The sequence below is a fragment of the Amblyomma americanum genome, chromosome 1 (assembly GCF_052857255.1).
Source record: "Amblyomma americanum isolate KBUSLIRL-KWMA chromosome 1, ASM5285725v1, whole genome shotgun sequence".
Classification (NCBI taxonomy): domain Eukaryota; kingdom Metazoa; phylum Arthropoda; class Arachnida; order Ixodida; family Ixodidae; genus Amblyomma; species Amblyomma americanum.
The window spans coordinates 3,485,077-3,509,129 of NC_135497.1; the positions used below are offsets into that span (position 1 = coordinate 3,485,077).

Consider the following 24,053-nt stretch of genomic DNA (forward strand, 5'->3'; position numbering starts at 1 on the left):
GGAATGCATTTAACGTACAAACACAAGTTTATTGTGATTGGGAAAAGATGTACATGTACATCACAATGGACTCCATCGATCACAAAATATAGAGGAGAAACACAAGGCGGTTCAATACACGAAACTAATGAGGAAACGACCTCCGGGAATATAAATTTGCTGAAGAACCGAAAACTGAGTGAATTGGTGCATATTGAAGAAGTAAAAAGCAGCGCAGCGACGACGGACAAGAACGAAGAAAGAAGGAAACCCACCGGCAAAAATGGGTACAAGCGTCCCCCGGCTTCCTCAGGGGTGTGTGCTTGGAAGAGGATCCGCAAACTCCGCGGCACCCTACGGGGACAAAACCAGTTTCGAACACTCAGAAAGGTGGTTCATGATTCAGATGAGAGATTCAGTTCAATGAAGCTTAAATGAGTTCGCTCCAAGAGAGTTCAGAAGATGAGTCCCGGTATTCGAAGAGAGTTCGCAGAGTAGTAGTTCGCAGAAAAATTGTCTGGATATTTTCTTTTCTGCGAAAACGCAGAAACCCGAAATTCCTTTCTGATGTATAGTTACGAAGCGTAACACCTGACAACATTCGATATCAAGCTTTTCGCAAAAGCACCTTAGCAGTCTTGTGACTGATGATCCGTTTCTTGTTTCGAATTCTGTCGCAATTGTTGACTATTTGCAACGCTGTAACCCGGGTTCAGGTGGCGTATACAGCATCGATGTGCAGGATTTGTTTTATTCCCTACCTCAGGATAACCTCCTGCAGTCTGTTAAAAAAGCATAACTATTGAAGATGATAAAGAATGATTTATTTCGGATTGTGGGATATCTGTGGAGTCGTTTTTGGAACTTTTGACGTTTTACCTGCAATCGACTTTTGTTGAGTGGGAAGGTAAACTGGTTGCTCAAAAAGCTGGCGTGTGCATAGACTCGAAAGTAGCACCGGCGCTAAGTTATATTTTTCTTTGTCATGTTTTCAGGACGATAAAATCTAAGTGCGGAGATTGCGTAAAACAGGTGTTTATGCATGTTGATGATTATTTCATTTTTGTTGAGCCTACAGATTTCAAGGGCCATGTAGACAAAATATTGACGGTCTTTGATAGTTGCGGACAATGTTTAAAAGTTACCTTCGAAGTCCTGGAAAACAACGAGCTACAGTTTTTAGACTTAAGATTGGCCCTGAGCCGTGATCACGCATGCTGTTTTTTTTCAGCAGCGCTCAGAGAAGCCCTTGCTTAGTTATCGCTCAGACCATTATAAGTTAGTTGAATGTGGTAAAGCCGCTGCATGTTTAGGCTCAGCAATTTCAGAATCATGTGTGCATGGAGTGGCAAAAAGTTTTTGTCAGCAGGTTAGCAGATTACAACTGGAACCTTCCGGAAGAGATAATCTTGCTTGCATGCAATAAAATCCTGAAAAAACTAAAATCTTTCAAGAATTCCTATCCATCAGAGCCGTCAGGTACGAAGAGGCATGCGGTTATACCATATGTTCATCTTTTGTCACATAAATTAAAGAGTGTAGGCGCCAGATATGGTATTAAATTGCTTTTCTCAGCACCGAAAAAAACTTGAAAAAATATGTGCCATTATAGATAGGAAAGCAAAGGCTAAAAAAACAGAAAACAACCGGTATAGAACCTGCAAGATAAACTACCAAAATAAGTTCACACCATGTGCTGAAAGGGTAGTATATGACATTGAGTTTTCTTGTGGCAAGAAACACATCGGCCAAACAGAAAATTGTGTGAACGCCCGTCTCCGTAAGCATAATACCTTGTTAAAAGGCCCCCCATTGCCCAACCTTGCGTTACATAACAGAGATTGCCCCCTCAATAATATCTCGGGTTCCCCCAATAAAAAAATGTGCACACCTCTTTTCTATGAGCCGAATGTTATTTGCAGGCATAGGGAAAAATTAACAAAGGTACTGTGTGAGGCATACACATCCACGTGAATGGTGACACATGAGTAAGCACAGCTTCGGTGCTTCTTCATGTTTGTGAGATTAAGTATCTCGATTCCCATGATTAGAAGTGTTTTCGGAGAAGCCTGCATCCTGGTTGTTTTTTGGGGTGCATTAATACCTGTGATTTTTTTTTCCAATAAACCTCAAAAAAGCGCTTGTGCTTCTTCATTCTTCGTTCTTGTCCGTCGTCACTGCGCTGTTTTCTACTTCACCAATAAATTTGCTGAGACACAAGGAAAGGCCCAGCAAGTACATGCCAGGGCTGCAATCAAATAACACAAAAAGCCGAATCCCTAACTGTACGGGCCGGTGAGAGGCCCTGCTGTATTAAAAACAGGAGAAAAGAAGACAGACGTATATCGCCGGATGCCTATTGATAAAGTGAGAAAAAGGGCGATAAAGCGCGATGCGCTCGATAGAGTTCGACGCTAGTCCGATGCAGCGCAGGATCAAAAATTGCATCCCATAATTAACTTTGCAGCACTACCGACGGCAGATATCTCCTCAGCGAATCAGGAGAGTGCATTAAAGGTCATCCTCCGGGCCAATTGGTCTGCTTGTCGTCTCCTCGCGACGTACAGAGCTGTGGTTTCAAGGTTAGGCAGGAGAAAGAAAGCCAGCGGCTGAGGTCAGAGTAAAAAATATAAATACACGAAGAATCAAGCCACGTCCTTCTGCTGCTGCCACCGCTGCCAGAATGAGAGGTTCCCTGGCACAACACCAGTTGAAAAGTTCGCATTTCGGGGATTCCTTCGATAAAGCCGAGGGGCGGGGCATTCCGGAGCGGCCTTAGGAATAATTTTTATACGTCCATTGAAAGGGTGGAGTGATGATAGCGATGGAACATTCATGCTGAAGGTTAGGCAGGGCAAAGGAAGTGAGCGGCTGAGGTCAATGTTAAAAGTATAAATGCAAGAAAAATCAAGCCACGTCCTTCTATCACCGCCACCGCTGCCAGAATGAAAGGCTCCCTGGCACAACACCAGTCGAAAAGTACTCTTTTATGGGATTCCTTCAATAAAGCTGAGGGGCGGGACATTCCGGAGCGGCTTTACGGATAATCTTTATACGTACATTATTGGGGCAGACTGATGACAGCGAAGGAAACCCATACTGAAGGTTAGGCAGGGCAAAAAAAGTCAGCGGCTGAGGTCACAGTAAACAATGTAAATGCAAGAAGAATCAGGCCACGTTATTCCGCTGCCACCACCACTGCCAGAATGAAAGGTTCGCAGGCCCGACACCAGTCGAAAAGTTCGCTTTTAGGCGATTCCGTCGATAAAGCGGAGAGGCGGGGCATTTCGGAGTGGCCTTATGGATCATTTCTATACGTCAGTTGGTACGGTAGACAGATGACAGCAAAGGAAAATCCATGCTGACCGTTAGGCAGGGCAAATAAAGTCAGCGGCTGAGGTCACTGTAAAAATATAAATGCACAAAAAATCAAGCCACCTCCTCCTGCCGCCTCCACCGTTGCCAAAGTGAAAGGTTCCCTGACACAACACTAGAATGTAATAATAATAATAATTGGTTTTTGGTGGAAAGGAAATGGCGCAGTATCTGTCTCATATATATTGTTGGACACCTGAAGCGCGCCGTAAGGGAAGGGATAAAGGAGGGAGTGAAAGAAGAAAGAGAGAAATAGGTGCTGTAGTGGAGGGCTCCGGAATAATTTCGACCACCTGGGGATCTTTAACGTGCACTGACATCGCACAGCACACGGGCGCCTTAGCGTTTTTCCTCCTTAAAAACGCAGCGGCTGTGGTCGGGATCGAGCCCGGGAACTCCGGATCAGTAGTCGAGCGCCCTAACCACTGAGCCACCGCGGCGGGTACAACACTAGTAGAAAAGTTCGCTTTTTGGGGATTCTTTCGATAAAGGTGAGGGGCGGGGCATTGCTGAGTGGCCTTAGAGATAGTCTTTATATGTCCGCTGGTATGGTAGACTGATGATAGCGAAGGAAAATCCATGCTGAAGGTGAGGCAGGACATAGAAAGTCAGCGGCTGAGGTCACAGTAAACAATATAAATGCAAGAAGAATCAGGCCACGTCCTTCTGCCGCCGCCACCGCTGTCAGAATGAAATTTTCCTGGTACAACACCAGTCGAAAAGTTCGCTTTTAAGAGATTCCATCGATAAAGCTGAGGGGGGCATTCCGGAGCAGCATTACGGATGATCTTTATATGTCGCTTGGTAGGGTAGACAGATGATAGCGTAGGAAATCCATGCTGAAGGTTACGCAGGGCAAAGAAAGTCAGCGGCTGAGGTCCCTGTAAAAAGTATAAATGCGCGAAGAATCAAGCCACTTCCTTCTGGCGCCACCGCCACCACTGCCATAATGGAAGGTTCCCTGGCACAACACTAGTCGAAAGGTTCACTTTTATGGGATTCCTTCGATAAAGCTGAGGGGCGGGGCATTCCGGAGCGGCCTTAGGGGTGATTTTTATATGTCGCTTGGTAGGGTAGACAGATGATAGCGAAGGAAATCCATGCTGAAGGTTAGGCAGGGCAAAAAAAGTCAGCGGCTGAGGTCCCTGTAAAAAGTATAAATGCGCGAAGAATCAAGCCACTTCCTTCTGGCGCCAGCGCCACCACTGCCATAATGGAAGGTTCCCTGGCACAACACTTGTCGAAAGGTTCACTTTTATGGGATTCCTTCGATAAAGCTGAGGGGCGGGGCATTCCGGAGCGGCCTTAGGGGTGATTTTTATATGTCGCTTGGTAGGGTAGACAGATGATAGCGAAGGAAATCCATGCTGAAGGTTACGCAGGGCAAAGAAAGTCAGCGGCTGAGGTCCCTGTAAAAAGTATAAATGCGCGAAGAATCAAGCCACTTCCTTCTGGCGCCACCGCCACCACTGCCATAATGGAAGGTTCCCTGGCACAACACTAGTCGAAAGGTTCACTTTTATGGGATTCCTTCGATAAAGCTGAGGGGCGGGGCATTCCGGAGCGGCCTTAGGGGTGAACTTTATATGTCACTTGGTTGGGTAGACAAAATTATAGCGAAGGAAATCCATGCTGAAGGTTAGGCAGGGCAAAGAAAGTCAGCGGCTGAGGTCCCTGTAAGAAGTATAAATGCGCGAAGAATCAAGCCACTTCCTTCTGGCGCCACCGCCACCACTGCCATAATGGAAGGTTCCCTGGCACAACACTAGTCGAAAGGTTCACTTTTATGGGATTCCTTCGATAAAGCTGAGGGGCGGGGCATTCCGGAGCGGCCTTAGGGGTGATCTTTATATGTCGCTTGGTAGGGTAGACAGAAGATAGCGAAGGAAATCCATGCTGAAGGTTAGGCAGGGCAAAGAAAGTCAGCGGCTGAGGTCCCTGTAAAAAGTATAAATGCGCGAAGAATCAAGCCACTTCCTTCTGGCGCCACCGCCACCACTGCCATAATGGAAGGTTCCCTGGCACAACACTAGTCGAAAGGTTCACTTTTATGGGATTCCTTCGATAAAGCTGAGGGGCGGGGCATTCCGGAGTGGCCTTAGGGGTGATCTTTATATGTCGCTTGGTTGGGTAGACAAAATGATAGCGAAGGAAATCCATGCTGAAGGTTAGGCAGGGCAAAGAAAGTCAGCGGCTGAGGTCACAGTAAAAATATAAATGCGCGAAGAATCAAGCCACTTCCTTTGCCGCCACCGCCACCATTGCCATAATGGAAGGTTCCCTGGCACAACACCAGTCGAAAGGTTCTGTTTTATGGGATTCCTTCGATAAAGCTGAGGGGCGGGGCATTCCGGAGCGGCCTTAGGGGTGATCTTTATATGTCGCTTGGTTGGGTAGACAAAATGATAGCGAAGGAAATCCATGCTGAAGGTTTGGCAGGGCAAAGAAAGTCAGCGGCTGAGGTCACAGTAAAGATATAAATGCGCGAAGAATCAAGCCACTTCCTTTGCCGCCACCGCCACCATTGCCATAATGGAAGGTTCCCTGGCACAACACCAGTCGAAAGGTTCTGTTTTATGGGATTCCTTCGATAAAGCTGAGGGGCGGGCATGCCGGTGTGGCCTTATGGATAATCTTTATTTGTCGGTTGGCACGATAGCGTGATGATGGCGAAGGAAAATCCTTACTGGTGGTTAGGCTTGGCAAAGAAAGTCTGCGCTGAGGACACTGTAAAAAGTATAAATTCACGAAGAATCAGGCCACGCCCTACTGCCGCCTCCGCAGCTGCCAGAATGAAAGCCGGTATTTTTGGCTGTGGAGCCCCCCGCGCAGCGATGGCGAAGACTCGGCTCGGCGGCGCGGCGAAGTCACGAAATGCGGTGCTATGGCAGCGGCGCTGGAAGGACGTTCAAGGTCACACTGCAGCCCACGGCGAAATCGGCGCCGCTAGGCCAGTGAAGCTTTGCTTTGAAAATACGATTTTTATTTGTGCCTAGGGTCACGGGAGATGAAAACTCACAGGGGGCAGACAGTAAAGCTTCGAAAATTAGGTTTACTCCGTCGGTAAACACCTGTATTGTGAAAAGCAGATTAGTGGACTACGCGATTGCATAGCTACCGAGTCAACAGAGCGGTGGCGATGACAGCACGGTCTTTAAAGGTGACGCAGATGTTGATGATCCTGGTAATAGGGCTGGCCAGTGCTGCTCCGAGACGCGGTACTCTGTAAGTGGTGAAGGCAGGTGCGGCATTGGTGACGGTAGTGGCTGATGAAAAATACTATTTTTATGTGTGCCCAGTCTCACGGGAGATGAAAATCCACAGGGAACCGACGGCAGACATGCGAAAGTAGTTTAGGGCGACTGTAAACACCTGCATCGTGAAAAGCACAGGATTAGTACACTCCCCTGTTGCACGGCTACTGAGTCGAGGATAAGCTTGCAGGCAAAGCAACCTTTCCAGTGCACGTAACTAGTTAAAAACGCCAAATTTTGTCGAGGCACAGGGCCGAGGATAATCACGTTTTCTTCTAAAAACTTATATGGCTGCTACTAACGGCTCGCTACAAATCTCTAATTACAACTAGGCGCCTAATTTTACTAGTTAAAAAGTTCATTATCAAGAATTAGTTAACCAGCATCACTACTTAAGACGATTCAACGGTGAACTGGTGTCCGCCAACACTGGTAATACTATGCCGCAAAAGCCATATTTTTACCCCAAACAGCCTATTTTTCAGAAAATTTCAGTCTTCCCTGAAATACCTTGTATAGCTGCGCTGCGTTATGCAAGCGGCGAAAACAAACATCCTCGAACTCCTTCTGCCGTCGAGAGACAGCAACGGCAGTTGCACTCTTTACGTGAGGAGCGGTTGTGCTCCTTACGTAAGCTAGGAAGAATGCTGCTAGCGAGAGTACTGTAGCCGGTATACTCACATTAGACTCACATTAGTATACTCACGGTATCACATTAGAGTACCAGTTCTTAGAGCGTATATATGCACCCGAACGTTGCGGAATGCAGCTTCTTTCAGGGTAACTTAGGAGGACTTGGTTGTAGGCCAGTTGGTAGGACATCGTGTCTACATATGCCAGAAATATCACATATGAAAAGAAAATTGAAGAGAAATTGCGACTTTACAGCTTGATTTGCTGAATGTTCCTTGTAAGCATTGCGTAATATATCCTAAAAACTGGACAGTCTTTGCGACGTGTGTCAGGAGTGTGCCCTTAAAAGGCAGCACGCTCCATGGTCTGGATTATGCGGGCTTGAGGTGTCCACGTGGCATTAAGGATCGCGTAACTCGGCCGCAGGCGTACTTCTTGAGCCAGGGCAGCCAGATGCAGCTGATGCCACGGCGCTGTTCAGCCGAGCCTCCTCCGCCCGTGGTCGGCATCGACAACGAGGTGCGCATCAAGCTGCACGTCGAGCGCCGCGACCCGCGCACGCACTTTCGACTACGCTTCCGATCAGGTAGGCGCTGACCAGGTGGTGGGTGGTGCTTCCACAAACGAGGAGTCTTGTCCGGTGCGCAGTGTGCGAGACAGTGGTGATTGCCAACCGGACCGGTGGTGTGTCGCAGTCGTTCGGATTTCCCAAGTTGTACGAACACGAGTCTGAGTGCAGCTGGAATGTGTACGCACCCAAAGGTAGGTCACCTTCACCGGCGATGGCCGATACAGGGAAAGCCGGTTGTCGCATCGTCCGAATCATCACTAGCCCTTCCTGCCAAGTCTCGTGTTAATGGTGTTGCACAGGGGCGGGTTCTGATAGGTGTCGAGATGTTGCGGCAGTCACGAATTGTGATGAGCAGGTTAGGGCAGCCACATGGAGGGGGGGGGGGGGGGTGTTGCAGACAATTGAACGGTCGCAAAAAATGAGTTGACGATAGCTAGCATGGGCAAGTGCGCGCGAAATTTCAAGTGGGCGACCAATGCTGCTGGACCTGAGGGGTCATGGTGCCCAGATACGTGGTTTTTGCCTGAGTGGCAAATAAAATTACTAATAAATCAAGTAATACTTGCAAGACGATGGCGCAGAGAAAACTTAGAAAGCCTGATTCTAATTTCAGAGAAAATATGGTAACTTCGTATGATTATTAGAAATGAATTATTCGCGAGGCTCTGTTTTCTACAGCTTCAAGTTCGTCTGTGAAACGCAGTAGGCTGTAGTGAGGGTTCCAGACGGCCGAAGCATATTCCAGCTTAGTTTTGAGGAGTGATTTTTATGCCGGCAGCCATGGCTTAAAGTCTGGCTCCATCGGGGGGGGGTCTTTAGTGATTCGAGCGTAGGTGGTGAAGGTAATAGAGAGGGAGAGAGAAAGCGGCTGGCAGCCTCTTTTGCGCATATTTTTATACAAGTTGGATAAATAAATTTAAGGGTGTTTTTTTGCTCAGTTTAAAGCATAGTTATATACAAAGTGCATGGAGAAATCATCAGTTTATTACACAGACCTTAAACAAGCGATCCCCACGCTCTGTCAGTGTGCTTGATGGTATCTGATGTAAAATACTCTACAGTGAAACGAAGCGTCGGTAATTCTACCGTATGAATATTTATGAAACCACTACTTCAAAGCATTTTTGAAAACGTGGATAAAGGCAGCATTTCTGAACAGTCTCGACAGTCTGTTCAGATGGAGACATTTAAAGACTAAAAAATAAAAATAAAACAAAATAAATGACAGAAATAAAAACAAAAAATTGCTGTAGTTTAGTTCTGGTTAACCCTAGTTGAATTTCGAAAGCTGCTATTCCTCGGCCCGTCGTCTACGCAGCGTCTCATTCCGACGCTCTCGAGAACTCAAACCGGTCTCTTCCGCTCTTGAAGAGTCACTCCTGGACGTGGCACGACTTCTTCTAGCCGCATCTTCGCTACGACGCTTCTCGATTCGTGCGGCGCGTTCTTCTGCCGTCTCTTGAGCGCGTTGTCTCTTCCTCACTTCGTTCTTTCCTTGTTGCTTCTCGCGCTCTCTATAACGGCTAGAATCCACTGAGGCGAAGCGCATATATATTTACCCCCCTCGAGGCGACACCTCCTCTCCCTCTACCCCACCGGAGCACATCTGGTGGAGCGAGCGGCGACGGCAGCGGCGTCGACGGCGGCGGCGCCATCTGTTGGAGCGCAGCTGCGGTGTTGCTAGGCAACGGCGGCTCAAGGTCGTTCGTCGGTAACGCCATATGGCATACGGCTGAAGTGCGCGACGAGGCGAAATTGCTCGCTGGCTGGCGTAGTGTGGCTTTCGCAACAAAAGAAGCTCCGTTCTAAGGCGGTGAAGCGATCTGAACAGTGTACGGTGGTGCGTGCGTGCACGAATTTGGAGGACGGGTCTGTGTATGCTCGGTTGCAAAAAAAGATCGCTGTGTGCAGATTCCGATTCTCCAATACCCAAAGGTAATAAAGGCGAGGGAGGTCTCAGACCCCTCATCAAAATCGGAGGGGGTCTGAGACCCCAGAGACCCCCCTGATTTCAAGCTTTGCCGGCAGTCTGACATGCTGATGGGAGCCCCGAAGTGTACGCCTTAAGGAAGCCACAGTTTTAGTAGCCTGTGTTATTACGATGCGATTATTAAGAGGTGAATCTGTAGTACGTGAACATTGACAGGGAAACTAGAACCACTTGTCCTTCCAGTCGTGTGCTGTGATTCCTGCTTAGAGTGAGATGAGGCCGAGAGTTTGAAAGGCCAGTTTCCGCACCACTGTGAAAACAAAGCAGAGTTGTATATTTCACTTCACCACTTCTTGCAGTGCGTTAAAAGCTGTGATTGGAAGGCAACGGCTTCCACATATTTGCCCTTCTAGCATGGCCTGTCACATAGTTGTGGAAGCTGTCTGTCGCCTCAGTAGCGTAGGTTCGGCTCCACTTTACAAATGTGTGAGATGGAGCTTGCTAGAAATGTAGCTAAAGGGCCAGACTGGGTGTTTAAGCGTTTCCTCTCGATTATAAGCATGCATTTAGGCAGCTCCCTATCTGACCATTGTGAGGGTGGCTTGGTGTAAATTGAATGCTGCTCTGAGTGGAAAAGTACTCAACAGCATAGAAATCGTATACCATACATCGTAAAGGAGTCGTAATACAAAGCATTAAAAATATATAAACAATAAAAAGTAAAAAATAAAAATTAAAAAATGACACACACACACACGTACGCACGCGCACACACACACACACACACACACACACACACACACACACACACACACACACACACACACACACACACACACACACACACACACACACACACACACACACACACACACACACACACACACACACACACACACACACACACGCGCGCGCGCGCGCGCGCGCGCGCACGCACACACACATATATACATACATACATACATACATACATATGAAGGGAGCCAAGTCACCGAAACCAAGGTGCATAGGGGAACGTTATTTTTTTAATGTGTTGTGCTTATCAGTGGGATAATATTACTTTGATTAATAAATCGCTTAAAGAAAATTACTTATAAAGACGAGGGTGACGCTGGTGAACACTCTCAAGGCTTGCACCCAGTAAACATAAATAGCCATGAGAGCAGCAGATTGGACAGCCGTCGCCGTAGCTCAGTTGGTGAGAGCACCGGAGGCGATATTCGGAGGTCGTGGGTTCGGATCCCACCGGCGGCATGGCTGTTTTTTCTGCTGCTTTATAAGTAATTTTCTAATATATATATATATATATATATATATATATATATATATATATATATATATATATATATATATATATATATATATATATATATATATATATAATTTTGAGTCAACGTTTCGGACAGAGCCTGTCCTTTCTCAAGACTGCAGTTACAGCGATCTTCTTCCTCTTCTTAAGGAGTTTGCATTGGCGCACATGTACGGCACATGAACAAAAGAAACAAACGGAGGGTGGAATGATGATGGGCACACAGGAAAGAATACTTGAAGAGAGAGAGAGAGAGAGAGAGAGAGAGAAAGGGAAAGAAGGAAAGAAAAATAAAAACGAAAAATGCGCTGTCCCCCGCCGCCCACCCCGCAGCCGCGGGGAGCCGACCCGGGACGAGAAAAAAAGAAAGAAAAACGAGGAGCGGGAGGGGATAATGGTCACCCCTCAAGGCAACAGAGCGGCGGCGTGTAAGGTGCACAGAAACAGACGGTGGCGGCATCGTCCAAGAGATAAAAATTAGAGACGCGTGCACTCGCGTGCCCCGGCCATAAAGAGCAAACAAATAAACAGAATAAAAGGCAGACAGGGCCGGAGACTTCCGTCATCTGGAACCTCTTCGTCAGCCAGAGTCAAGTCTGAATCAGCGGCGCCGTGAGCTTAACTAGACACACGTGCACTGTGCATGAAAACACCCAGACACACAATGGCAAAACATCCGAGTTCGGGCAATTGTCGTGGGGGGGCTGAATGATAAGGGGGGGGGGGGGAGCATTTAAGCGAGTAAGATGTGCAGAAACAGACGGTGGCGGAATGACCCAACATATAAAAATTAGAGATGCGTGCGCTCGCGTGCGCGATCATAAAGAATAAACAAATAAACAGAATAAAATGCAGACATGACAGGAGACTTCCATCATCTGGAACCTCTTCGGCTGCCCGAGTCAAGGCAGAATCAGCGGCGCCGTGAGCTTAACTATAGACACACGTGCACTGTGCCTGAAAACACCCAAACACAAACAAAAGAAAAAGGAAAAGGTGGCAAAACATCCTAGTTAAGGCAAATGTCGTGTGGGAGGTAGATTTGAGTGGCGGGAGCACTTAGGCAAGGGTTCTTCAATTGCACCCCGCTCGGCAAGGTAATCGAACTGGGAAGATAGGGGTGGGATGGGGTGGGGGATAAAGAAATTTTTGTGAGCTTGAAAAAGATGTCGCTGGCAAGAAACACGCGTAGAACGATCTGAAATGACAGCATCTATTAACACTAATCCTGCGGTCCCAAGCGCCGACTTTGCTTTCCAGCATAATATTTATTAATCTATCAACCAGGGCCTTAACGACGGAGGAAATATCCGTCCTCTCTCTTGAGGCCTTAAATTTTGCCGGACCACCGGTAAATACAACGAATTCTCGGTGTTAAAAGATTTGGACAACTTTGCACGAATGTTGCGGTTCCGGGAATACTTTTTTCATTGGGCATGGGTTACCGCGGATATCAGGGAATTCGTCGTTACTAACCACCGGACTCCTTATATAGGAAGAGACAAACACTTGGACATGTAAATTAACGCCGTCCAGGAGGACATAATTTACGCCTACAGGAACCACACTCCAGGGAGGCAGAACTTGTCTAAAAACGAACGGGATGTATTGAAGGCTCTCAAGCAGAAGGACAGATATAATCATAAAGCCAGCGGATAAGGAGGTGGTATAGTTGTCATGGACAGCGAAAAATACATTGAAGAAGGCGTGAGACAACTCTCTAACATTGACTTCTATCAACGTCTTGAAGCAGACCCAACTCCGCAATACCAACATTTTGTAGCGGAGACTCTGGATCAACTTGCGAAGAATGGGGACATATCCCTACGATTATCTAAAGCCCTCACCGCACCACACCCGTCGCCAGGCCGATTCTACATGTTACGAAAATCCACAAAAGGAATACGCCCTATAGTATCCGGCATCGGCACGATTATGGATCCAATTTACAGTTACATTGACACAGTAATTAGACATATTCCAACAACACACGCATCCTACATACGGGACACAAACCATTTCCTTCGCGCAATATCAAGTCTCAAACTCCCGGAAGGAGCCTTCCTGGCAACACTAGATGTAGTCTCTCTCTACAAAAACATTCCTCATTCCGATGGCATCAAATGTCTGATCGAAGCGTATGAATTAAACAGAAAGGAGGAATCCCCTACCCCACGTGTTTTAGAAATACTGGCGAAAATCGTACTCGAATATAACAACTTCGAATTTAACAATGAACACTAATTGCAAATTAATGGCACAGCTATGGGTACAAGGATGGCACCCACCTACGCCAATATCTTCATGCATAATATTGAATTCAAATTTCTGAAAGATTGCCCCATTAAAACCACCCTATACCAACGCTACTTGGATGACATCTTTTTAATATGGACTGACACAGAGCAAGAACACATACGCTTTATTTAAAACTTCGACCTCGTCCACCCCAACATATCTTTCACTTACACGTACTCAAACACCACAATTAACTTTCTAGATGTTGAGATTTCGGTTAACGAAGGCTCACCACCGGTGTATATAGAAAACCGACGGACCGCCAACAATGCCTATTGCAGAAAGAATTGCAGAAAGCTGAAGAACTGTGCAAGGTGGCAGAATCTGTGGCACAACGAAACGAGGTCTGGAAAGCTGCGGACGACCGCGTCGATGCTGTTTCAATGCACGCGCCACCATCGCGAAGCAAAAGTAGTGAGGAGTGCAGTAAGCAGTACCGTTTCAAAAAGTGCAATCGACGGCATAGGCCCAGATAGTTCCCAGCGTATGGGAAAAGGTGTAATGAATGTCGCAAGCTGTACCACTTCGCGTTGTGCTGTAAAGAAACGTCTAAAGTTGGCCAAGTGAGCAAAGACAGCAGTGACAATGACTTTGACATTCTAGAAGTTGGAACTGGCGAAGTAAGCACCAAAGACTACGTAAAGGTAGTCAAAGCTAAATTTGCTGGAAGAAATATTTTTTCAAAGTAGACACCGGGTCGCAGGCCTGCCTGCTACCGTTCTCTGTTTACCGCAAGCTTCGAGAGACTGAAAAGTTACAGCCTACAAGTGCCGTGCTGCGAGCTTACACCGGAGGCGTCATAACTCACTTTCGGGACGACGACACAGGAAGTAAGTTTTGGTAACGTTTCCATCACCGTGAAGTTCTTCGTCGTAAAGAATGACCGTCAAGTCATACTTGTACCGGAAGCAAGCGAAGCCTTAGGACTTGTCCAGCGCACGGTGACCACTGTAAGTGCTTCGGAATACGAAGCAATTAAGAATTTCAGACATGTCTTCCAGGGGTTAGACTGCCTGAAGCGACCCTACAGCATGGTCATGCAACCGTCTGCGGTGCCAGTCGTCCAACCAGCCCGGCGGGTTCCACTGTCCCTGCGACAGCCACTTCGGGAGGAGCTGCGAAGAATGGAGCGTGAAGGAATCATCGTGAAAGAGGATGACCCCTCAGACTGGGTGAGCCCCTTGGTCTTGGTCAAGAAAAAGGAAGGAAAACTTAGGGCTTGCATGGACACAAGAAAAATAAACGAGCACGTAAAAAGACAGCATTACCAGCTCCCATAGCGTGAGGAAATGGAAGGAGAATAGGGCGGCGCAGCCTATTTTAGCTGTTTGGACGCTAATTCTGGTTTTCACCAGATACCACTTGACAAGAAGACGTCCAAAATATGCACTTTTGCTACCCCCTTTGGAAGATACCGTTATCTGCAATTGCCGTTCGGCATTTCATCGGCTCTCGAAGTGTTTCGAAAACAGATGAGCGAAATCTTCGATGGCTTTCCGGGCGTACATGTGTACATCGACGATATTTTGGTCTGGGGCGCAACCAAACAAGAACATGATCAACGACTAGTGGCAGTCATTAAAGCTGCTGGCAAAGCTGGACTAACGTTCAATGGAGAAAAATGCAAGTTTGGCGTCATTGAAGTGCCGTTCCTAGGTGATATCATCACACACAGGGCATCTCGCCAAACCCGAAACTTGTTAAAAGTTTGCTGCAAACGCACGTGGCCGAGACCAAATCCGATGTTCAACGCATGCTCGATGTGCTGAACTATTTTGGTAAATACGTTTCGCGCCTGTCTGAGCAAACTGCGGCACTGCGAGCGCTTATCAAACCGCATTCCGAGTTCGAGTGGACTGAAAACCACATGAAGAAGTGGAAATGTGTCGTACAGATTCTGAGCACGACGCCTGTACTAGCCATTTTTGATCCCCGAAAAGAATCGAAGATCACTTGGGATGCTTCAAAAGACGGCATAGGTGCAGCGCTGTTGCAGTGTCACAACGGCCAATGGCGGCCCGTGGCATATGCATCTCGTGTGCTAACGCAAGCTGAGCAGCGTTATGCACAAATTGAAAAAGAGGCGCTCAGCATTTCATTTGGCTGCCATAAGTTTTATCAGTTCGTTTACGGACAAAAGATTCTCATCGAGACGGACCACAAATCTCTCTTGTCCATAGCTGCAAAAGGAATATGTGACATGCCTCTCCGCCTCCAACAGGTCCTTTTTCAAACTTCTCAAGTACAACTTTGTATTGCAGTATGTCCCGTGAAATCACCTCATCTTGGCAGACATGCTGTCACGATCGTCTCCGGTTGCTCAAGACGACTGCACTGGCGCCACGGACGGCGTGGAAGTACTACACGCAGTTACTGTTCTGAGCTACATGGTCACGGATGCAACACGTCAAAAGCTGGTAAATGCAACGGCTCAGGACGGATACCTGCAGGCAGTCATCTCTTGGCTGTTAACCGGCGAGAACATCGAAGGGGAACTAAAGCCATTTTTGTCTGATCTTTCCGTCGTAGATGGTATTGCGTTAAAAGGCACGAAAGTGGTCATACCAAAAAGCATGCGGCGTGATATTTTGGCTACAATTCATGCTGGGCACCTGGGACTGCAGAAATGCAAAGAAAGGGCTCGTCGTATTGTTTTTTGGTCCGGTCTCAGCAGTGACATCACGGTTTTGTTCCAGAGCTGCCCCACTGGTCGCGAATTTGCATACAAGCAACCTCAAGAAGCACTCCTGATACGCTCAGTCCCTGGATGTGCGTGGTATCGAGTTGGCGTAGATAATTTTTTCATTTCGAGGAAGCTCGTACATCGTGGCGTTTGATGCGCTTTCCAACTTTCCAGAAGTCGAGAAACTTGCGGATACTATGACAAGGACGGCAATCGTGGCACTGAGTGCTATGTTCGCGAGGTACGGCGTACCGCTTGAAGTGTGCACCGATAATGGGCCCCAGTGTGCAAGAAAATACGACGTCGTTCACATCACATTCGGTCCTCACTACCCACAATCCAATGGATTGGCAGAGAAGGGTGTCCAGGTTGTGAAGCGTATCCTGAAAAAAAAAGTGAACGCTCACGGGAAGATTTCTGGTTAGGTCTGCTAGCCTACCGCTGTACGCCGCTGGAAGACAGCCGGTCACCAGGGGAAATTCTTCAAAGCAGATGCCTGAGAGCTAATCTTCTAGATTTTGCTGGTGTGCCGACAACTGCGGTGAAGAAGCACATTCAGAAAAGAAGCGAAAAGCCTCTACCACCTCTGGCTAAAGAATCAGTCGTGAGGTTCGGGGACAAATAATGGTCAAAAAAGGTACAGTCGTCGCCACTACTGCTCCGAGGTCCTACGAAGTGGAAGCCGAGGATCGTCGGGACTTTAGGCGCAACAGACGACATCTTCTGCAAACCCGTGAGAGGTGTGCAACAGACATTAGTGACGACGATAGTGATTCGCTCGAGCATGAACCTGTCGACCCGGCCCAACTGCTCCAGACATCCCGCCTGCTGCCACAGTGCTATCAGCTGCTCACTCGCTCGAGCAACAGCCCGCCATCCACAGCGCAGCGTCCTCAAGTGCTGTGCGCCACATGCCGACAGCTTCTCCTGAGCCAACACCGGCCCCAAGAAGGTCGGCTCGTACAGCCAAGCCACCGCAACGACTCCATTACGATGCTGAATTTAATCAAATATCCTGAACTTTGTTCTCATTACCCCTCAGGGAATGTATCGGGCGTGCACTATCTGGCTTATCATTAGAGCGCACTGACTGCCTTATCATGTCGCGCCCGTAAGCTGTCCGCTTGGCATTGTTAGTGCCACACCCCCATCACCTATATAAAGGCGTACCAATAAACCCTACGCGTTCTTCTTGTTCCAGCCACCATGCAGTTGCCTCCGTTCCTTAGTTCGACACACATCACGTTACAACCGAGATGTTGAAGTTTCTTAGGCTTATTGATCGGATCCAGAGACTTTGCTTTGCATTCCCTCGTGTAGATGTGGTGACTCCCTTAGCATGGCGCACAAGTTGGGGTGCAATCGTGAGCTTCCCCGGGATTCAGCTTGCCGCACGAGTTACATTTCGATTCAGCTGGGCCGGGGCAGACGTCCTGTCTATGCCCTTCCCTGTCGCACGTTACGCAAAACGGCCTAGTTTTGCTATAAAGAAAACATTTATGTTCGATCCACCCGTAGGTAGCAAAGAAAGAGACTTTGTATCCACCGAATATTATCACTGCCGAGCTGGATCTTCCCAGCCGTCGCACGCCTAGTATTTTGTGCATTTCCGAGGAAAAAGTCTTTCTCTAGGTCTCTATCCGTTGCACTGGCATCAATCCCGTGCACCACCCCCTTGCATGAGTCCTGCGGTGTTCTCACGTAGGCTTTGAGGTTGCACTTTTCCGTCGTAGGTTGATGTGATCGATCTTCGCAAGTACTGAGGCGTCTTCGACATAGGAAGTTGCCGCGAAAATGTCGTTTTGCTATTCGATAACTCTGATGTAAGGTTTGGCGCGGAGCGCCTTACCACGTAACGCGTTTTCGAACGCGAGGTTAAGTGGGTGTAAACTCCCGCCCCACATTTTTAGGTTCAAACGGTCTTGATAACCACATTAAATTCATACTTGTCGAGGTCAGGCAGTCTTCGGGCCCTTTTGCAGCTCGTGGGATCCGCCGCTGGTGACTTCTGGTCATCTTCGTAAGCCTCCGGAGTCGAGTGCACTTGTGCACGCTGTCCTGCCCTGAGGTATATCGTCTTCCATCCAGGTTCTGGCTGTGAATTATCAAAGTTCGTCTCGCCTTGTTTGCTGCTGCTCGGAACACTTCCGAATCCTGCAGACTCGGGGTCGTAGCCGTGGGTGTGGTCCACATCCATCGTCGAAGCCGTAGCGGATTAGCTGCTCGCGGTCAAGCCGAACGCAGCGACGAACTCCGGGCCGCTGGGCCCAGTGCCGAAGTGCTTGCGAGGCTTAGCGATCCCAAGTTTTGGCTTGGCCCACATAATGCCAACAAAGTCACTACGTGGGATAAAAAAGTATCCTCGAGTAGCTCTCGAAGCTACGTTCGCTCAAAACAAGCTTCCGCGTTGTATTGATGCAGTAAATGCTTCGGCGTAATACAGGCATCACAGCCTGTCGGAGGCATTGGGAATAGTAATATAAACGAAAATGCAGTACAAAAATTATTGAGAAAAGCACGTCGAAAGCCACAGAAAAAGGAGCGGATAAAAGGAAGAGTTAAATGTTTACAAGAACAAAATTCCATTCGAAAGTGTGCACAACCTTGCAGAGACGAATGAATCAGTTGTTCATTGTTTAATTGTCTCTACTGGTTGCTGAGACGTCGCCGGGGACGGGGGTGATTGGGAGGATCTGCTGGACTCTAGGATATTTCGTCGGGAGCCATTTAGCGACGTCTAGTGGGCTTTTTTCACATGCTGAGACCAGAACGAAAGTAGTTGGCCTAATCGGTGGCGCCACAGTGCGATTTTCGGTCAGTGCTTTTACACGCAACGCGTACTCAGTGAATTTGGTCGGAGGGACACGCATGGTTACTTGATGTTCGCACAAGCAGCCCATGATTAAACGCGAAAGAAACGCTACAAGTAAGGTATTGATGGTGTTACGACCAGCGTATATTTAGATGCAAGGCAATATTTTGCGTGTTTTCATTAGAATAAACACTTTCGCTTCCCCACGCGGCAACAACTCCCACGTGACCGCACGTCGCACGCCGTCTCGGAGCTCCCAATTGGTCACTCGCAGAGCGAACACACCGACGATGCGACTAAAAATACGCGTCTGCGGCCTGACCGAGGGCCCATCTCCAGTCGCAGAATTTGCAGCGTCGCAGAGCGCCGCGATAGCAACCTAGTAAGAGTGGCGCAGAGTGCGACCCAGCTCCCTCCGCTCACTGGAACTCGAGTTCAGCGCCAGAAAGCAGAAGCCCAGCGTGAGCGCGGCGAGAATCAACCGGAACGACGAATTCCGCCGCCCTTAGTCAGAATTTCAGCCCCATCATATAGATAGGTGGGCGGATGAGATTAAGAAGTTTGCAGGCAAAGGGTGGATGCAGCTGGCAAAGGATAGGGTTAATTGGAGAGACATGGGAGAGGCCTTTGCCCTGCAGTGGGTGTAGTAAGGCTGATGATGATGATGATATATTCGACACGCAGCTCAGAACAAACACAATTTTGAGAAACTTGGTTTGAAAACACGCTAGGCCGACTGTATACACTATTTATTCAAGTGCACGGCCAGGAATCTTTTTCAACAAAGCCGCGTGGCTAACAAATTGTGTGCTTCACATTTTAAGGCGACATCTGGGATGCTCCCGTTGAGCGGAAGGTGCGACGTCCGGCGTCAAACTCCGGATTGGTCTAAAATGTTTGACGCCACTCGTAGAGCGGCGGAGTTGAAAAATGATTGAAACATTGAACAAATTGTGATTACATGGTAACAAGATGACTTAAATATGATTAGGACATGTAATTACGCAATGTAGAGGAATGCTACTAAAAGGTAATCCGTGAGCGATCGAACCCGTGCCACGCCGGCACGTTCTCGGTCTTTTATATCTATGTTGTGTGGTCCTAAGTCGCATACTGTACAAGCTTAAGAATGTATGCTAATGAGTATGTGCCTGATTAGAGATGCAATAATTCAGGGAGCAGTGATTAAGCGGGCAGAAAAGTGCATTTCGAGGAGTGAGTGAGTGTACGACTGTATACTTGTGCGACGTGACATTGGCGCCATTATCATAGCTAGTAATCGCGTAATATGCTAACGAGTGTCGTCGATGTAGGGATTCCAAACTTTTCTGTCTGTTGCACTACGGCTCGCCGAAAAGGCGCGAACAGGCGTAAGGCCGCGCTGCGCTCCGTGTATAGCTGCGAATAAGCAGCGGCCCTCACCAGGTGCAGCCTCTCTGCAGGCGAGCGGCTCGCACTGTTCGTGACGGAGCTGCGGTTCAGCAAGAGCAAGTACTGCACCACGAGCGCGCTGACGGTCACGGACGGCACGCAGCCCACGTCGCCCGTGGTGGCCGTGCTGAGCCGCGCCGAGTCGCGCGCCTTCCTCTCCAGCGAGGATGCCCTGGCGCTGCGCATCTGCGGCGGGGTCGTCAAGTTCGTCTACATGTCCGTGCCAGCCGCCGACAGTGAGTGCGACACGAGCCCAGCAAGCGATGTGTGGCTCTTCGGGCTGAGGCCGCCGTCTGCCCCGAAACAGCATTATCGCGCAATCGAAAGTGATTTCTCCCAATATATTTGGGAAAAAGAAAATTCTCCTCATGTGCGACGTCTTTGAATTTCAGAGGAATGAAAAGCTAGGACGTGTTTAAAAATTGCCCCCAAAATTAGTTCTCTTTTTTTTTCAGTTCTCCGAAATTTTCGCGGACAATGTAGAACCATCACACTTTAGTGTCAGCCAATAAGTAACTGCGAGTAGGAAATAAATTAAATATTTATTTCTTTATCTTGGGCTGAGAAAATATCATTGTGACAATATTTTCAGAAAATCTTCTCTACATTCCTCGCTTCATCGGCATCCTTTGACATGTACTACTTCAAAAAAAAAAATGTTTCAACTCGAATAGGACAGAATAAGTTACGGAAAAAAATAAGTGCGACTTGCCCCGTATTCAACCTCAACTTTTATGCTGTGGCGATCTAAATACACAAAAATCACAGATTTTTTGCCTGAACTCTATAAACGTGCGAAAGCGGCATTGTATGAACGTTGGCTTGTCTTGCTACTTTGCTGGCGGCTTTCTACTGTTGGCTTATCATGCCCTTTTTCATGTCTTAAATGGTAGGGTTTTAGCGTGCCCAAACCGAGTAGGGCGAGCGAAAGTAATTGGTTCAACACCGCACCAAAGGCAAGGGCATGGAAATACAGGGCATGAGCAGCGCACCTCTGTCGCCGCCGCGCGTTTGCTCCCGACGGCTCTCGCGCGTCGGGAACGGGGACGGCGGAGCGCGCCGGCGAGGCGGTGGGAGTATGTCAGTCAGTCGGGTGCGCTAGGACTAAACGATGCAGCCATCATCGGCACTGATGGCACAATTCCACAAACATCACAAGATCTTGCTAGGTGTTTACCAATCAGAATACTGCGTTCGCACAAATACAAAATGTAGTTCCTTATATGTACGGGGCAAATGCCATTGCAATCACGCTCAGCAACTTTAAACGGGCTAGTTTTTTAAACTTGAACGCCATCCCCCCTAGTTGATGAGAGGCGCCGTTTTCAAGTGGGCGCTGAGAGCTACGTGTTGCTTCTTTCCCGATTAAGGGAAGCTCCGAATTGAATGTACAGCATGACTGTGGAAAAATGCAGGTTCACTCATTTGTATAGCAAACCTGGTCGTGCTTTCCTGCCTGTGTAACTTACAGCTAGGAGTTTATTCTCCAGGGCGCCACTTCTCATGCTAGCTGCGATGCACCTACCAAAAGTTACTGGGATGAAAATTACTGAGCGTAGTTAATATCGTATTAGTTGTGCAAATAGCGGCATTTTCTGTATTTTTCTTGGACCACCACAGTATAGAACTTAGGGCTGAATGCGCGGTAAATAGCACGTTTTGCAATTTAGGAATTTACCTTATGCTGTTCTATTCGCGTTCAAACATTTTTTACCAAACAGTAGTACATTCCGCAGACAATTCAACAAGCGCTTCCTAAATGTCGCGTACGTTTTCTGAGTATCTGGAAAAATTGCTCATTTTCGGCTAATATAAAGACGCTAAAATTCTCTGCCAACACTGCATCAGTGTTCGACTTAAAAGCGTTAGCTAAGAAGCTTCAAGTTATTACATCGATGGGCTCAGCCAAAGCGGATAAGGCCAAATCCAAACGATTCAAGCAGCGCCATTTATCACACTGATTTTTCACTATACTATTGCGATTTTCATCCACCTTCATTATATGCGGTATATTGCCGTGTGTATCACAAGACGATGAATCATTTGATACCATCCGGAACCCTCTGCGACAAACGGTTCGGCTGTAATGGCTTTCTGAAGATCCTCGGAATGCATGGTTGGGGGTGGAAAGGTCGTCTGTGCGAAGCCCAGACATATTTTTTAGGTTAATCTTAGTTAGTAATTTTATCCTCAGGAACCTGCCAATTATTTTTCACCATTTGGAACATTCTGCATCAAGCAGGTGGCACCCAAATGTTATGCAAATGGTACTTTCCTGGGCGGTCCCACTTCTATGGCGGCTATACTGGCACGTACATAACGGATCGAAGGTATAGGTATCAATTGAGGCGCATTGATGCTATGTGATACAGTGTCCTTGACAAACGTAAGTAGTAAAAATAACTCTTCTAAAATACGAAATGTTTTCTGCTGGAAAGCAGTTTGAGCTAAGAAATAATAGAAGTTATTTTTAAATAATCGTGAATGAGGCCTGGTTTTTTACTCGTCTGGAAAATTAAAAGGGGTGTCACATGATCGCGAACTTTTTTCGCTACAATATTGAAGGAAATTAGAATCGAGAGTCTGGTAAAGCACCATAAATTTTTGAAAAAAAAAATCAGGGAGCTTCGAGTTGTTTGTCGTTGGTGAGCGCCATCCCGTAAAAAAATTTAAAAGTCCAGTTTGGGTATTGCACACGCTTCGAGCCGTTTATCAAGGCAAATTCCTCGCATTTCCGTTGCTTCCACAGCGTGCAGCAAAGCGGAGCCGTCGACGGAGCCGACGAAGCGAGAGGTTGCCGGCAAGCCAAGGGTTGGCGCGGCCGTGGTTTGGGAGGAGATTGACCAGACGCCCAGCTGAAGATGCTGCGCCGCATGTGCACAACTGTACGATGGGAGCGCGCCTTTTACGTGCCCTCCGTGGTGGGAACACGCATGGTTCATGGCCTGCGCTGTGGTGTCGGCGCCGTCACCTAAAATCTCATGATCCGGACCTCCTCTGCAAATTTGCCACAGGCTGAAATAAAATTAGAACAAATAAAATACCGCACTAAAAGTAAAAGATAAGGAGCTCTTGCGCTAGGACAAAAGATTTTCGTGGATGTGCAGTTACTCATAACCTTTAGAGATGCTCTATAAGTCGCGACAACAATAATCCAACCTTCTGAGAGCTGACAGCAGTTCTAACATGACCAGTCAAAACAAAAAGGACTTACCGCGAAGCTGTGGAGTCCAGTCAAGTACGACTCTGACTCGTCTCCACAGTAGACGGAGGAGAAGAAGGTAATGTTTCTACAGTGAAGCTGTATATAGTGGTGGTCACGTTGGGACGACGTCAGCCCGGCACGCGGAGGATGTTTGGGGAAGCGGGGAATCTATGTACAGCCAGCATACCCGGAGGGCCAAAAGCGGAATCCGTAGCGGTAGAGCTGAGCAGGAGAATTGCTTTGAATTGTGCGGAGTATGTGTAAGTGCGCGTTGTTAGGGGGGGGGGGGGGGGGGCAGTAATTGAGTCAATCCATATCGTAACTACGAGTAATGTTGAGTGATTGCGCGTTTATAGAGCTTCTCCTCAACAATTGTAGACGGGCTGAGGCAGGGTTACGAACGGAAAAACAGCGCAAAAAAACAACAACAAATTGACGAGAGAACGAGACAACATGAGCGCTGACTGTTTTCTTGTTATCCCGTTTTCTTGACGGATAACCTGCGCTCTAACGCGTAATCCTCCGTGTTAAAATGACGCCTTTAATTCTTGTCTGTAGATTGTCAGGAGCCCG

The 24,053-nt window shown here is 47.8% G+C and overlaps 1 protein-coding gene across 1 annotated transcript in view; it reads left to right on the forward strand.

Annotated features, from left to right (window-relative positions):
* LOC144130144 (cubilin-like) overlaps positions 1–23,707 on the forward strand; it is a 107,948-nt gene extending 84,241 nt beyond the window's left edge. The window contains exons 8-11 of the mRNA XM_077664159.1: positions 7,668–7,827; positions 7,890–8,003; positions 20,287–20,511; positions 23,025–23,707. Coding sequence (XP_077520285.1) covers positions 7,668–7,827; positions 7,890–8,003; positions 20,287–20,511; positions 23,025–23,134 — 609 coding nt within the window. The 3' untranslated portion in view covers positions 23,135–23,707. The remainder of the gene's footprint in view (positions 1–7,667; positions 7,828–7,889; positions 8,004–20,286; positions 20,512–23,024) is intronic.
* Positions 23,708–24,053: the final 346 nt, after the last annotated feature.